The sequence below is a fragment of the Sparassis crispa genome (genome assembly GCF_003851025.1).
Source record: "Sparassis crispa DNA, contig_000014F, whole genome shotgun sequence".
Lineage (NCBI taxonomy): Eukaryota > Fungi > Basidiomycota > Agaricomycetes > Polyporales > Sparassidaceae > Sparassis > Sparassis crispa.
Genome location: NW_020939761.1, coordinates 780,480 through 795,884, shown reverse-complemented (window position 1 = coordinate 795,884; position 15,405 = coordinate 780,480). Strand labels below are relative to the sequence as shown.

The 15,405-nt window shown below is 52.7% G+C and overlaps 7 protein-coding genes across 7 annotated transcripts; 4 read left to right on the top strand and 3 right to left on the bottom strand.

Annotated features, from left to right (window-relative positions):
- Window positions 1-853: 853 nt before the first annotated feature.
- On the bottom strand, window positions 854-1,692 carry SCP_1502700 (60S ribosomal protein; the record flags this gene model as incomplete). Its single annotated transcript, XM_027764374.1, has 4 exons — window positions 854-1,156; window positions 1,223-1,293; window positions 1,354-1,396; window positions 1,687-1,692. The coding sequence occupies 4 exons, from the start codon at window positions 1,690-1,692 to the stop codon at window positions 854-856; spliced, it is 423 nt and encodes a 140-aa protein (XP_027620175.1).
- A 740-nt stretch (window positions 1,693-2,432) lies between these two features.
- Window positions 2,433-5,089, bottom strand: SCP_1502690 (tRNA ligase 1; the record flags this gene model as incomplete). Its single annotated transcript, XM_027764373.1, has 5 exons — window positions 2,433-3,414; window positions 3,470-3,617; window positions 3,672-4,362; window positions 4,418-4,681; window positions 4,730-5,089. 5 exons carry the CDS (start codon window positions 5,087-5,089, stop codon window positions 2,433-2,435), a joined length of 2,445 nt encoding a protein of 814 aa, XP_027620174.1.
- A 782-nt stretch (window positions 5,090-5,871) lies between these two features.
- Window positions 5,872-7,848, top strand: SCP_1502680 (UNC93-like protein; the record flags this gene model as incomplete). Its single annotated transcript, XM_027764372.1, has 11 exons — window positions 5,872-5,903; window positions 5,968-6,006; window positions 6,065-6,207; window positions 6,256-6,325; window positions 6,378-6,624; window positions 6,679-6,844; window positions 6,894-7,238; window positions 7,299-7,414; window positions 7,471-7,527; window positions 7,586-7,675; window positions 7,726-7,848. 11 exons carry the CDS (start codon window positions 5,872-5,874, stop codon window positions 7,846-7,848), a joined length of 1,428 nt encoding a protein of 475 aa, XP_027620173.1.
- Window positions 7,849-8,472: 624 nt separating this feature from the next.
- SCP_1502670 (hypothetical protein) lies at window positions 8,473-8,832 on the top strand (the record flags this gene model as incomplete). The annotated part of the gene is made up of 1 exon (XM_027764371.1): window positions 8,473-8,832. One exon carries the CDS (start codon window positions 8,473-8,475, stop codon window positions 8,830-8,832), a length of 360 nt encoding a protein of 119 aa, XP_027620172.1.
- Window positions 8,833-9,450: 618 nt separating this feature from the next.
- Window positions 9,451-10,156, top strand: SCP_1502660 (hypothetical protein; the record flags this gene model as incomplete). Its single annotated transcript, XM_027764370.1, has 2 exons — window positions 9,451-9,822; window positions 9,878-10,156. 2 exons carry the CDS (start codon window positions 9,451-9,453, stop codon window positions 10,154-10,156), a joined length of 651 nt encoding a protein of 216 aa, XP_027620171.1.
- Window positions 10,157-10,472: 316 nt separating this feature from the next.
- SCP_1502650 (hypothetical protein) lies at window positions 10,473-11,751 on the bottom strand (the record flags this gene model as incomplete). Its single annotated transcript, XM_027764369.1, has 3 exons — window positions 10,473-10,652; window positions 10,709-11,053; window positions 11,104-11,751. 3 exons carry the CDS (start codon window positions 11,749-11,751, stop codon window positions 10,473-10,475), a joined length of 1,173 nt encoding a protein of 390 aa, XP_027620170.1.
- A 942-nt stretch (window positions 11,752-12,693) lies between these two features.
- SCP_1502640 (hypothetical protein) lies at window positions 12,694-15,179 on the top strand (the record flags this gene model as incomplete). The annotated part of the gene is made up of 12 exons (XM_027764368.1): window positions 12,694-12,723; window positions 12,771-12,819; window positions 12,871-12,966; window positions 13,014-13,098; window positions 13,164-13,260; window positions 13,314-13,700; window positions 13,759-14,139; window positions 14,196-14,358; window positions 14,411-14,869; window positions 14,928-14,939; window positions 14,992-15,043; window positions 15,104-15,179. 12 exons carry the CDS (start codon window positions 12,694-12,696, stop codon window positions 15,177-15,179), a joined length of 1,887 nt encoding a protein of 628 aa, XP_027620169.1.
- Window positions 15,180-15,405: the final 226 nt, after the last annotated feature.

Here is a 15,405-nt window from a genome sequence, read left to right as displayed (position 1 = left end):
TCACACGAACTCTCGTAACATGGGTAGAAGCTTCTGCATCGCGTCGAATGGCTGCCATTCCTCCGACGCAGCCAATTTTGACCCCACTGGCAGCGGATTCCCCCATCGCCACATTTATTTTCTGCTGTGAAAGGAGCAGGGTATAATATCGACCTACCGCGAAAGCGTTTTGCATCGCTAGCCTTCTCGTTCGCGTTGGAACCGGGACGGCCGTCTGGGTCCTAGAGACCGCGCTGGGAGTACGCGACGTGAGTGTACTCAGTCTGAAGTCCTTCAGTGTTCTTATACTCTGTAGACCCAGGAATTCGCCAGATCCAGAGGACGAGGAGCTTGACCCAGAATTGGCATCTACCTTGTCTCAACCACATCTTAAGGATGCGCTTCAGTGGTCGTGGCCGGACGCAGAGAAACGACTGAAGGCTGCATTTGAAAGACATGGGTTCATGGGTTGGGCGGAAGCTGCACTGCAGGAACTGGAGGCCGAACGGCACGTTGAGCGGGTTCGAAAGGGCACGCATAGCACGTCACGAAAAATGCATGACCGACGCTCAGGACACTCTAGTAACTAACTTCTAAGCAGTGAGGGATGCGTTCTCAGCATTGATCTTATCGTAAAAGAGAAGAATAATCCTGAACACATAAATTCGTTGCGTGGAGTCGCCGCATCCCAGTGTGGCAGGCCAAAAGGGTATTGCATGCTCCATGTCATATTCATGTGGTGTACATAGACAACAATGCCAACATACGATGCGCGAGGCAATCGAGGGAAGACGCCCCAACCGTTTTGACACCTGCCCGCCGCCAATCGGCGCAAATCACTGCACAGCGTCGGAACGCCCAGCGCCTAAGACCCTCACGTAGACTTGCTAGCGGCAGCGACGCCCTTGCGCACGGTATCTCTGCGGGCTTTCTTCGCGAGCAAGACACAAAAGCGCTCGAAATCGTTCAGTGACCGCCGCTTCTCGATCGCCGCGCGTCTCTGTGCCCACGATGACTTCTGCCACTTCTCGACGGTGCCCTCCTTCTCGAGCTGCTTGCGGATGACCCCAGAGCCTGCTGCGCGGGGCAGCTTGGTGAGGACAAATGGTGTAAGTGTTAGGTGGCGGTAGGGGAAGGATTGCCGAGGCACGCCTGTTGTGGGACCGTCGATGATGGCCTAGCATTGTCATGAGACACTCAGCAAAATATCTTAAGCAAAGGACGGCGGGAACGTACTACTCACGCGATTGTGGTCAATAATTTCCGCGATCACAGCGATGTGACCTGCATGCGGGCCGCCCTTGAGGAGCACAACTACATTATGCAAAGGCCAAATCAGTTCTACACTTCCAGATTATAGAGAGTCGAACACACCTCGGCCAACCTCGACGAAGCGTTTGAAGTTTGATTCTTGTGCCTGTAGACGGAGAGACAGTCAGTCCTAGTACCACTCACTTCAAATTCGGCCGTTCTCATAACCAGCATGACCCACTCCGGTATCCAAATCCTCCAACTGAAAACACCGCATCATGCGAGAGTATAGGTGACACTCTATACCATGCCCTCATCTCCCATCTGAACTTCATCCGCCGTCATCCACCTCTCCGAACAGCAATCCACCTCTAGAACTCGCAGAAACTCCGAAATTTTTGCCAGTTGTAGGTCATGCAGGATCGAACCATCATACAGACGATAAGAGGAGCTCACCGGCATGGTAGGTGCTTGCGGATGTCAATTGCGGTCGGTTTTCTGGCGGGCGTCGAGAAATCTCTGTTGACTGTTTCGGGAAGTCGCGAGAAAGTGGTGTACACGTGATCACGTCGCGCGACGCGACTCGCGTTGCACAACTTGCCGCACCCGAGCCTCTGTCTTCCGTCTACTGGCACATACATCTTGCGGCATTTCTGCTGTTGCTGATCCAATTTCTTATAAATTATTTGAATTCAGCCTCTCAACGTATATCTGCAAGCTACTCAACCCGATCCACTGTCGAACGCATCAGCCTGAGGATCAGGAATCGGGCTTTTCTCCATCGGTCCATTTGTCTCCATCTGGCTCCAAATGGCGTGTATGAAAGCGTTCACAGAATGGTCCGTGATATTTCCCCCTCAAGTATTTGTATGATCTGCTCGATTTCAATGGACTACCATGGGTTTATGGAAGAAGCAACTGGATTTACTCACCTCGGAAGGCTTAATTTATTTTCAGGCGTCAAATCTGGTACATACGCAGGGGCCTTAGTGGACGCGACTTCTTCATCGCCACTCAAGAGGCCGACACAGAACACGACCACACGATACACGGGTTGCAATTAGAGTATCATTGACGGCAGGTACGTACTAAGTAGAATGTGCAGAGTGGAGGGCTAGCTGGGACTGAATGGCCTGAGTGGAGTGGTCGATACAGTATGTAGGTAATAAGTTAGACGTGTACAATCCAGGTAAGCGCAAAGTTCAGCTCATGAGTCCCTTGACTCGACCGTTCACCCATACATCCTTCAATTCAACGGCACCAATTTCCGCCGAATGCTCCCCTTGCCTCCACATCTCCACCAAGCCTCTCGCTTCTACAGGAAGGATCGACGAAGTCCCTGTTCCCACGGTTATGTGCAATACCTTCTTGAGGTCCGCAGGGAGATGTTGCACGAAATCCAGGCCCTTCTGGTCCGTACCCTGTTCGTCCTGACACACGGCCATGTCTACGACTGTAGCAGCCATAACACGGTCATTCCACACCAGATGTCCGAGCCGGAAGCTGAAGAGCGGCGGCGAGGCCATCACGTCAAGTTCACCGCACCGCTCCCACAATGGGGTCTCAACAGGCAGCGAATTTGAGTGCACAATCGTGACGTGTGGACGCTGTGCGACACGCTTGTCGGTGACTAGACGGTCCCAAAACTCCTGTGCCTTCGTGGGTATGCCTTGTTCGGCCAACTTCTTCCGTAACACGTCCTCCAGATCCACCTCCGCTAGAATGCCGTAGTACCGCGGCGTCTTTTTTTTCTTCTCCTGCTCGCTTTCCGGTCGTTTCGTCTTCGGCGCGTACCCGCGTGCGACCGCAAGCGCCTCGCCTAGCTTCTCTTGGTCCGGCATAGGCACACCGAGGATGCGCACGCAGGCGTCGACGGCCCGCTTGATCGCCTCTTCCAGCGTTTCCTCAAGGTCCATCTCGACCGAAACATCGACCTCGCTGTCCTGCAGCTCCTCCGCCTGGCGCAGGAACTGCCAGATGACGTCCTCGTGCGACTTCGTGAGCGCATCACCCCGGAGCGTCTGGTGATTGGCACCCCGCGCCAGCACGCGGTCCCCGCAAATTCGGTGGATCGTCGATGGTGGCTGGTCGAATGACCAATTGAGCGCCATCAGCCGGACGGGCGGATTGAAGTCGCGGACGGCGTCGCGCAGCGCCTGACGGTGCTGTTTCAGATGATTGTTTCTGGTGTTAGCGTATGTGAGTGGAGCACAGCCATGGCAAACGGAAGGAACTTCACCTGTCAGCGATGACCACATCATGAGTCTGGAGGAGTTTGACGACATTCTTGACAAAGACCGGCGCTGCTTTCTTCACGTGTACATCATCGCTCTGTGTATGTGCAAAACCGAACAGATGTGCCAGCGCGACTGCAACAGACGTTTTACCTTCACATGGATCATGAGTTAGCGTGAACACATCGCTACAGAGGTATAACATACCGACGCCCGGAATTGCCACTGGCACTATCACTGTCTTGCCAAACTTCTCCCCCTCCTGCACGATCGTCACCTTTTCCTCACTCACCACTGACACAGCTTCCTTACCCTCCTTACCTTCCATCCACTTCAAGAATCTATCCCTGGTGGCGATGATTCCCTTGCCCTTCAGGTATTGGGAAAACTGCGACCTGTCACGTTTGATCTCATCGATCACCCATTTCACATACACCACTGTTTCCGGGCGACGAAGCTTGCTCTTGGGCAGATTCCCTTGGCTAGGGCCTTTCGAGAGCAGGATCTTTGTCACCTCCCGCCAATCACGGTACATCATGTACGGCTCGTCAAACTTGACCTTGAAAAAGAACGAGGAGCCCGGGGCGTACGGCGATGGCTTCGCAGAGGCTCTGTCCTTTGGTGCAACTACGTGCGTCCGCACGACAAAACCCTCCAGCGCCTCGCCCCTCCAGCTTCCCGACTTCCCAACTGCCTCGGTGAACTCCTTCACCTCGGGTATCGACTTGAGCACGGTCGACGGGGTCTGGATGAAACCCCACTCTTTCGCGAACGTGTCTACCGTGTCCTGCAGCATCGTTTTGAATTGCTTTGTGCACTCGTTTAGGCCGTGCAGGTGGAGACCTGTCTTGTCCTTCGAGTACGGAAGCACATGCTCCTCGAACGAGTCGTCGCAAAGCTATAAGCGGAATGAGATTGGGCGAGAGAGAAACGCAGAGTTGTCTCGCACGTACCTCTGCCACCGCGGTCCAGTTATTTCCCCAGAGCGTAGACGCGAGCTGCTCCTCGGTTTTGCCTGCTTCTGCGAGGTGCTTGCGGAGCCACCGCTCTCCTACCTGCGCGTGGCTCTCGCCTGATGCAGAAGCCGAAGGACCGAGCGAGTGTTTCGACGTCACCAGCAGTTTCGAGGGCGTGAGCGCGGCGATAAATATGATGCAGCCGTTTGACTTGAGAGTAAGGACGTACGGAGCCGTCGTTTGTGCCTCTAGAGACGACCACTGATAGTAGATGAGAAACTATGAATGTTCGAGTAGGAACTGGCTCACTGTCGTCCAAGGCACTTCCCCGATGTTGAAAAACTTGTCGTACCCTCGCGCGACGATGCGGTATTTGACATCGCCTGACGGGTGCTTTAACTCCTGTGTAAAGACACCTCTCGCAAGAGTTGGAAACGGCGACGGCACGTCATAATACTTGAACTCGTTCATCTTCCAGCTCCGGATACCAATGCTCGAGTCGGCAGGCGCCTTGTACTCCGAAGACCTGACAAGCTTGGGACTCTTCTTCGACAGCCTATACAAGTCTGCTATGAGGTGAGAATCCTCCTCTGGAACCAGATCCGCCTCTGGAACATCTGACAGGGTAAGTCCGTTCGACGAGTCGGCGAGTTGTTCAGGTCGGGCCATGGTAGTGAAGAAAGGAAGTCTTCTTGGAAAACAAGAGAGTGTGGGTGGGCAAATGCCCCTTCGAAGAAGTTGTAGAAGTATTTTGGTGTAATGACTCTGAAGTGAGTCAGCTTCACCTGGAGGTATGTGTAGTATCTTACCAAAGGTAAGTTGCAGTTGCGAGCTCGGGCCGGCGGCCGGGCTGCGATCTAAAGATGAACGACGTTGACTTCTAAAAACGACCGTGGTCCGCGAGGCTCTCATTCCTCGGTATCATTGCGGTATCGCGTCCACCAACTCAGGAGGGACCAAGATATCGATATTCCAGACTGTTGCACTCAGATCCGACTCCAGGCACGACTGCAATCTCTACTGGCCGCTGGCACGAGGCCTCTAAGTTATCCATCACCACCGTGAGTGGTCAATCTCAGACGACTCTCGAGGAAAAATTCTCACAGGAATCCTAGCGTGCATGTGAAGATGGTAGTGGCGCGGCGATGTCAGGCCTCCTGTCAGCCTGAAACAGGCCAGGACATGAAATTGGCACCTTCTGCCATGCCCCGTGCACGCGGCACCTCTGCACCGTATCCCGAACGTCCCCAGTTATCGCTGAGCCTGCGCTAAGTGGCAAGCGTGGACCAGCCTGTCAGGCTGTCACAATCTTATCGCTTCTTCCAAATGCTCCTCGTGTGAACGCATAGTATAAAGTCGAGGTACCCCCAACGTCGTGCAGGAAGCCTTGCTCCTCTCTGCCGGTTTCTCCAGCGCCCTTAGCAGGACAACACACACTTCCCGAGGCCGGCATGGTACAGATCAAGTTTCCGCAGTTCTACACGTCGGTACCGTCTCCCCAGATGCTGGTCGTGCGATGCTGACACCGAGTGTATCTCCACGTGCAGCACGCCTATGGTGCAGGTGGTCTTGGTTGGCATAACATGGTGCGCATTGCGTTCCTCAGTACAAGTCCGTGGTGTAGTGACTGAGGACGTTGCTCAGTTTTGCGACAGTGGGCATGTTCAGTGCTGTCTCCAACTTGGGAGCTGGAGGGACCCAGGATGTTACACTGAGTGACACTGCGAACGGCGTGCTCTATGGCATGTTCGCTGTCACAGGACTGATTAGCGGCGGAATTAACAACTGTGAGTAGATCCTCTTTATGCCATGTGGTAACACTCACTTTGATGTAGTGCTTGGTCCCCGACTGACCCTTTTTTTCGGGACTCTCGGATACGCACTTTATGTTGGGGCGCTGTGGTGGTGAGTTGCCGGAGGCTTGGACACGCAGGGATATCTCACACCTTCTCCGCAGCCACCAGACGCAGGGGACAGCCTGGTTCCTCATCTTCGCTGGCGCACTGTTGGGTATATCTGCAGCTCTGTTGTGGTCGGCCCAGGGCTCCATCATGATGAGTTATCCGCTCGAGAAAGATAAGGGAAAAGCATTTGGGATCTTCTGGGCGATCTTCCAGTTTGGTTCTTTCATTGGCGCAGTCATTGCATTAGCCATCAACATCCGTAGCGGAAAACTTAGCGCTGTATCGACTTCGACTTATATAGTGAGTCTATTGCACCCACATATCCAGAGTCCGTACTGACCAGCGTGCACGCAGGCGTTCCTTGTTATCATCTTCGTCGGTATTGCTTCGGCGTTCCTCGTGCTGCCGCCAAACCAAGTCGTTCGTGGCGACGGAACGATTGTTAAACTCGAGGCTGCGTCTGCTCCTCACGAGGAACTTATTGCAATGTACCGCTTGTGTAAGGACTGGCGCGTCATCGGTGAGAGGCATGCATCTAGCCTATATCTCAATTTTGAGACGCATCCCAGCCCTTTCACCCATGTTTTTCGCGTCCAACTACTTTTATGCCTATCAGGGAGCTGTAAACGCCGGGAAGTTCGATGGCCCCACGCGTGCTCTGAATGCGACGCTCGAAGGCGCAGGTGCGATCATTGGTGCGCTCATGATCGGCTACCTTGTGCTTGACGTGAAGTGGTTGCATCGCCGCACCCGCGGTTATCTTGGGCTCGCTGTCACTGCTGTGATTACTATCATCGTTTGGGCTGTGGCGCTCTCATGGCAGGTCACGTTCAAGCGTGAGCCAGCCGCTTCGATTGTCCTGATCAACTACAAGCACGCGAACTACAGAGGGAAAGGCGCCCTCTACTTCTTCTGTATGTCGAAGTCTTCGATACTCGAGTATACGCGTGCGAGCTGAGTTGCGGTCCTTTCAGACTATTTCGGCGATGCGTGCTATCAGGCCCTGGCTTACTGGATTATGAGTGCGCTCACGAACGATCCGTTCAAGCTTGCGCGCTTTGCCGGTATATACAAGGCCTTGCAGAGTGCCGTACGTACTCCTTTAGCCATTGTAATTCCGTGTTCTCATTACTTCATTTGTCTTAGGGAGCAGCTGGCAGCTTTGGTATGGACGCAGTCGCGACGCCATACCTGAACGAACTTGTACGTCGTCCGTTTCTTCTTAGTCTTGCCTACGATCCGTGCTAACATGCGCGTTCAGCTTGCCAGTTGGATCTTGATGCTGGTCTCTTTCCCTCTGGCGTATTTAGTTATCCGCGACATCAAGGAGACCAACTACAATGACGAGGAGGTACGTACTGATTTATATCTGCCTCTGTATTACTCATCGTCTTCGATCAGATGGTGTACGTCGACGATATCAAGAACGAGAAGATGGAGCAAGGTGCTGAGACAGCCGAAGCCGGGTCGATCGAGAAGGGTAGCATAAAGGGTGCGGAGGAAGCTATCACTGTGCCTGCGTGATGCGGTCCCTTACCTGGACTTGGTTATCATGAGCTGCTACTGATGACTTTTTACTGAACAACGGACCATTTGGCCGTTCATGTGACGTTCTCGGATTGTTGTGTAATTGCTAGGCGTAGATTGGGTATTTTGGGACTGTAGATTATGGCTCGAACGTATGAGACAGAATAATGATCGGTAAGGTTTTGTGCCCACCTACAAACTACGTCACCTTCCTTTTTAAGACTGACACTTGCAGCCGCGATCTGGATCTATGGCTGCAGCGTCAAGCTTCGAAGACCACGATGGCAGTTGGCCTAGCCACCGGTACCAAGTATCTCTTAAGGCTGAGCCAACAATCTCCCCAAGCAGAGGTGTCAACAATATTTATCTTGGTATCAGGTCGATACTGAGTAACCCACACCCGTTGGCCTTGATAACGGCAAGCGCTTGTGGCGGTACTGACCGCATGCCTCCCATGGCGCCATCACAACCTTCTGCAATTGTCTAAGCGCCATGATAGTGAGCCCAACGTGACTCGAGGCTTGGAACCGCAGCTCTTTAGGCAGGCACCTTGTGGGGGGCCGATGGGAAGGTCAAGTCATAGCAAGTCATCCAAACGGTTGCGACGCGTCCGTGCACCCCATGTCGTCCAAGATCCGAGGCGCGCCCTCCGGGCACAAGGCGCGTACTCGGAAGACCGTTCAGACTGTTGACATCAACCCGCTCTCATATGACCGCACGGACCCATTCACTGCGCTCAATGTGCTGCGCCAGCTGTTGGCGTTGCTGGCGTCGCTGCCGGCCAGGATTGGCGGGTGCCAGTATAAGCTCTCTCCGATCCTGGACGAACGCGGGACAGAGCCAGAGTCTATTCCATCAGATATTCTTACAACCGATACTGATCTCGAGTCTACGGACGATGAGCTTGGGATGCATGTCAAACAGGAGCGCTTCTTGGCTGCTGCTTTGGCGAGAATGACTGCTCTCGACTCCTTGACCTAGTCTTGCAATCACTCTCCCATTTCTATTGACGACATATGGCCCACACTGCTGAAATGTCAGGGCCTGAGACACCTCGAGATCAATGACAATCTCGTATTTACTCCCGACGCACACCCTGATCATGAGGGAGGCACCAGCCGAAACACCCGTCGTACCGTTGTGAGTCGACTTCCATGCAGTCCGATCAGACTTGATCATCCATCTCCATTCAGTTACATGGACTGAAATCTGCTGGTCTTCATGCCACGAAACACAATTACGGCACGACTAAAATTCCGGATCTTTCTCGCATGTCTGCTATGCTGAATGACTGCCCCAATCTGAGGTGATTTCGGCCTCTTGGCGTTGCTCGCTAAGCGCACATGCTCACATTGGTATCAGGTCCTGCATGTAGATTATACCCAACGCCGTGGTGCCGGCTATCTCAATCCCACCGCTGACGACTTCCTGCTCTGCGGCCGCTGGCCTTATTTGAAAAATCTGGTTTTGACCAACTTGTGGTGTTCCCCTCATGCCGGTCTTGACGCCGCTGCGACCTTCCTTTTCACTCACGCTAACATCGAGGTCCTTCATCTGGATATTTCATTCCGTACTGCTACCGGGGGTACCAACCGTGCGATGCTCGCGCTCCCGCCGAACTCGCTCTCCCGCCTCCGCGAGCTCAAGGCAAGCAAGGAAGTTGTATGCGTAATCTTGCAGTGCCCCTGCGACAAACCAGGCTGGAGGCCACTGGAGACCATTAAGGGCGTGCAATTGACTGGGTCAACGTGGGATCATGTATTCCTAGCGAGCCTGAAGAAGTATGGCGCAAATGCGCTCAAGAGGTTAGAACTCGCTGGGTGGAATGAGATGGATGATCTGAGGCGGCTTGTGGAGTGCGTACCGAAGTTGACCTGGCTGGATGTCGGCAAACGAGGAGGGCCCGGAGCCGCTAATACTCCGCAGACGACCAGTGCGAGCAAACCTGTTACGGTCATAAACACCAATGCTGTGCGCCGTTCTTTTTTTTGATACCGATGTTTTTCTTAATAATGCTCCGCGACAGGTCGAATGGGCGACCCTGCTCTCGAACATGCCTGAGCTCACTACGTTCTACGGCGTCCGCTTCTTCTACGAAGTGTCCGCCCTCGCTGCGGATCCATCTATCCTCTCGTTATCCGACCGCAGTCGCGTGCGCAAGAACGATGAGGTAGCGTCCGTGTTTGCATGGAAGTGCCCCAAGCTGCGGCGGCTGGACCATTGGGAGGAGGGCTCAGGCAAGGTCATTGTCCTACTCAGAGATGGCGAGAAGATCCGGTACGAGGTCAGACGTGTCAAGGTATGACCGCCAGATCTCCGGAGCTTGCAAGAAATCTTGATTATAATGACGGCATCTTCATTCTTCTCTGTTGTCATATCCTTGTTTCGAACGCACATATCAATTCTGTCACAGCCCAAGTAATCAAGGCAACGATCGGGCACATATGTAACTAGCGCGCATATACCGATACAACGACAAGGAAGCTGCTACAATTACATCCCCGCCGAAGGGGGGGCGGGTTGGGTTGTTGCAAAATCATACGACAAGCTTGCAGCTGTTCTAGTGACTATACCAACGGGTGTTACGCAAAGAGGGTGTGGAACGTTCACGAAGTACGCACTCAGACCATCAACGCCCCAAAAAGCCCGCCATCGTGAACAGGTATACCTCGCAGGAGGCGTGCTAGTTCCGCATGCGAGAGGTGCTCGGCCCAGCGATGGCATGCCTGAGTGCCTTTAGAGATCATAATGGCACGCACCCCGTCTTGCGAGAGTGTTGTATCAATGACGTTGCAAATCTCCTGCAGACAGCTGATCAGTACCCATGCTCCGAGCTATCGAGCGGAAGTACACGTACGAGAACCCACCGCTGAGCCATATCGTTCCGCACGGACATTATATCGTGCTTCGCCTTCCAAACGATGGTGGCTCGGATTTGCTCCAGGAACTCCCGCGGGACGCACTCACCGACGTGCAAGGACGCACGCAGGAGAAGGAGATGGAGACCGCGGTAATGTATCAGGGACCATGGCACGTCAATGAGTACTGATATGAGCAAACACATGTCTGAAGGCGGCAGAATGCCGAGCGCGAAAAGGTCGCCGACGAATGAGGTTATGCTCAACAGCTGCGACCTCATGTTCTCCAGGAAGTCAGTGAGAGCATCCAGGCCAGTTCCCGAGCCGAAAACATGGAGGTCGGTCTGCAAGGATGCTACGTAAATACTATTCATTCCCAAGAAAAATGACATACACTACGCCAACTGATGATGAACGCAGCCATCGCAAGGTCAAGGAGCTTTTCTTCGAAATACCAATTCTTATCCCATGAGGCCCAGAAGAGGTCAGCCATAATATCGTGCACGATTACAGCAACAGTGCGCGAATAATCAAGGCGAGCGATTGCACTGAAGAACAGCCTCTGCGCCCATTCCGAGATACATCGCCGCGCGACCCATGGTTCGCTACACGATATAATGGAGCGGACCACACATCCGGCTTCGGCGTGGATCACTAGTGGGTGGCAGGTCTCGCTGATCATACATTGCATCCGATAGAAATACACCTGGAGGCGAACGTCAAGCACAACCAGCGGTACCGAGGGCAGTGAACGAAGGCGCATTATGCCCGGGACGCCGCCCGCTGACCGTGACGAGCTGGACTTCTCCGAGAAATACTGGACTCGCAAAGTAGCACCGCATCGACGGATGGCGGAGTGGCCATCGACTTTCAACTGTACACATGCAACAGGCTTGCGGAGGGAGACAAACCAGTAGAACTCCCTGGCGTACGCGTTCTTTTCCATTCTTGCTACGTCTTCCGCGGAGATCACGGATACTGGGCTGTGAGCGCTGCGCTCGACAAGTGTGAACGCAGACGCTGCCGACGCGACAGACATCATGCAAGATACGAAGGGAAAACAGAAAGGACGGTGAAATAGATGGGCAGGTTGCGGTGGAGGAGAGGAGCACCCGACGGGACCGGATATATAACCATGACAGAGATAAAGAAGTACCGTTGCACATTTCATTGCCGATGCACTCGACGTTCAGTGGATACAGAGTCTGCCGAATGGACAAACAATAAAAATACGAGCCTCACCGCAGTACGTCGTCACTTTCGATCATCGAACAATGACAACTATCCCCTTGACATCGAGTTCAAGGCAACCAATAGTTCATCGTAGGGTACTGACCTTGCCTACTAGTCATGGCTCCCACATATCCATATTGTACAAAAACCGAAGGACGTAGTCATGTCGGGATTTCCTTGAACAAGACTGCTGATTGGTAGATGTCAACAAGAAGAGGGCCGCCAGGCCGTTTGACATAACAAAATAAGTTCTCTGATAATAAGCCAGTTGTTCTTCCCAAGAGAAGGCTTGTTTTCGCAAGTCCATGATCCAGAAAAGGGCACCCAAAAGGATTCGATTCGTGGTCAAGGAAGGAGTTGGGGGTGTACATGATGTCACGGTGTCGCCGCTGGAGCTGCCATAAATGTCAAGGGCGCTTACGCTTACGGCTGTTACATTTCAAGGCCTCACGGCGACGGCGCGCGGACTCACAACGAAGCTCAGTTGTTACGAGTTCTGTTGTTCGCTATAGGATCCAGGTTGACAACCCTGTAAAAATAGTTAAGGTGTGGTGAGTCTTGAGTCATCCGGTTACAGAGTCTCGTCAGTCACCACCATCCGTGAGGCAGCCAAGGAACCGCCGTTGTTACCTAGTCCTCCAACAGTTGTCCGAGAGGATCCAAATATTAATATTTCAAGAAAACCTAAGAGCGACCGCGGGCGGAAATATCCATTGAATACAGTTGACTGTTCGCTCCGCTAACCAGCGCAATGGATGACGAGTCGGCAGAGATTGAATTGGTGCGTGCAGTACCTCTGTATTCTGCGGATACTCACGGCGAACGTAGCTGGAGCAAAACTTGAACAAGACACGCCAGATTTCGCAGAGAATGACCAGTAAGCCCGATTGAAATGTTTAGAATGCGCATATACGTGACTACTTCTCAGCCATCCTCACCAGCTTCGATACCAGGCTGGTGAAGCTCGAGAAGTCCATTCTGCCGCTGTATAACTCGACACAACTCTTGACGAGAAGGGCAAAGAGTAAGCCTGACGTTATAAACCCCTCCTGTTTTTCCTGAATGGACTAGATATCGAAAGTGCTTTGATGAAGATCGACGAAATTGCGAGTTACCAAGAAGGTATTGCTGCAGAGGAAGCCCTGGTTCTCCGTGGGTGAGTGAATTTACGCTCGCTTGTATATTAAACTCCTCTCTCCAGCCCACCTAACGTTCATGCAGTCCACAGCCTGGTCAGCTTCAAGAATACATCGAGACCATGCAGAGAATGAGCGCGACGCTCGCATTCGGGTCGTTTGAAGGTGCCTCCCGCGACACGGTTAGGTCTCGCTCTACGAATGCGATGGAATTCTTCTGATGCCATTGATATAGGCTCGTTTGATCGAGACGGGCGCAAAGAAGCTCATTCAGCTGTACACCACACTTGTCGCAGAAGGATCCTCTGGCTTGCCTCTTAGCGGAGTGGAATTCGCCTACGCACCCTTCCCACCCGATCTGCTTGAAACATTGGAACCACTGGTGACGTTCCTGCGGACGCTTCCTCTCCCCGCAACACACCCCTCACATCCTGCCGCACCCGGCATCTTGGCTTCGCTAAAGGAGGCTCAGAAGGGCTACGGCGATATGCGCGGAGCGTGGGGTCGCAAATGTCTCGAGCTGTATGGGAAACGCGTCCTGGACCGTGCGGCGACAATCGACGGGACTGCTGCTGGCAGAGAGTTAGGAAAATTCGTGGACCACGTTCTGGACGTCGCGGAGGTCAGCGTGTTCTTCTATTCGCCCAGCGTCCTGAGAGGTAGCTGAGGGGATTACGCAGGACGAATATAATCTTCTGACAGAGCTCGCACCGTTACCTGCCCAGTCACTCGTTACGTCAACATACACTTCCCTCATCACACCGTTAACAACGCTGTTTACGTCGACCCTCTCATCACTCAATTCCATAATCAAGCGATCTCTACACAAACACACAATCCTTGCATTGTCAGCATACTCCTCACTGACTGCTTCTCAGACACGATGGGACGAGGTTATGTGCCGACGTGCTAGTCGGAAGGAGAACGAGCTGAAAGATGGCGTGAACACCATTCGTTCAGCATGCCAGCGTAGCTTCCCGGAGTTCATTGCCGATATCAAGGCAGCTGCACTGAGCAACCGTGGTGAGGTCAGCACCGGTGTGATTGATATAACGAGTCGGGTGAGCCCAATACTGCATCGTTCGTTCCTTGAAATTATTTACCGCTGTGTGTGCAGACTGTGGAATACATGGAGCGTCTTCCGGAGCTACGAAACGAGGCCGCTTCGGTGTTGCTCAGCCTGGGCGATGGCAACTGGAAGATGGGTGAAGGAGCGCAGGTTGTCAGAGCTTCAAGGACTGCAGAGATCGACGAGAAGACAATTCTTGAGCATTTCACATGTATGTCAATTCCATCTGGCTCACAATATTGCTCATTGACTTGCGTGCACAGACGATGTGGTGTCTACTGTCATCCAAACCCTCCTCGCGCTGTCTCGTGCCAACAAGCGCCCCGCCTTTGGCTCGATATTCTTGATCAACAACATCTCGTACCTGCGCACTCATCTTATCCTCGAGCGGCGCGCAGACATCCTCTCACTACTCTCCAAGCCGACGCAGGACATCTTGAACTCGAACTTCCGCACAGCTAAGGCCGGGTACTTTGACTCGAATTTCTCCCCGCTGCTGCAGACACTTGCGGATGACAGGGACAAGAGCAAGAGCGCGACGAAGGAGAAGTTCACGCGGTTCTTCGATCTGCTGGATGAAGTGCTTGAGCGGCACCAGTTGGCTCGAGTGCTGCACTGGGATGATGAGGGAAGAGATACCATCTGTGACGAGGCCATCAAGCTGGTTGTCCCATCCCTACAGCGGTTCATACAAAAGAACATCGGGAAGGAGTTCAGCAAGAGTACGTCTTTCGTGCTATATACAGCATGACAAACACTCATCTTAGCTCTCTTGGCTAGATCCTCAGAAATGTGTGTTGTCAAATAATGCTGTGTTGTTTATGTTATTGATCTGATCTTGCAGATATCAAGATGTCGCCGGAGGAAGTCGAGTCACTTATAAAGACATTTTACATGTAAGTCAATTACTATCTTACCATTGATGAATCTTGCTTACACTTGTCGTGATTCCCTAGTGAGAGGGATCATAATGCAGCACCTGCAGAAAAAGTAACAAATAACTTACTAATTCAAGCTGGATGGAGTCGTTAACACTTTGTGCTATGGATCTCCGATATTCAGTGGCAATATACAATTAAAGAGGTTTGGGCAGAGTAATGATATTCCTGATGTAAGATAAATCATGTAGCTGGCCAATATTTATCTCCGTATGATAGCAGCAACTCTCTGCCCCTTTTGATTCTTCGCTCTACAGAGGTAGAAGGATATTAGTTGGGCCAACTGTTTGCAATTGTAACTTACCACAGTATAGCCCAAT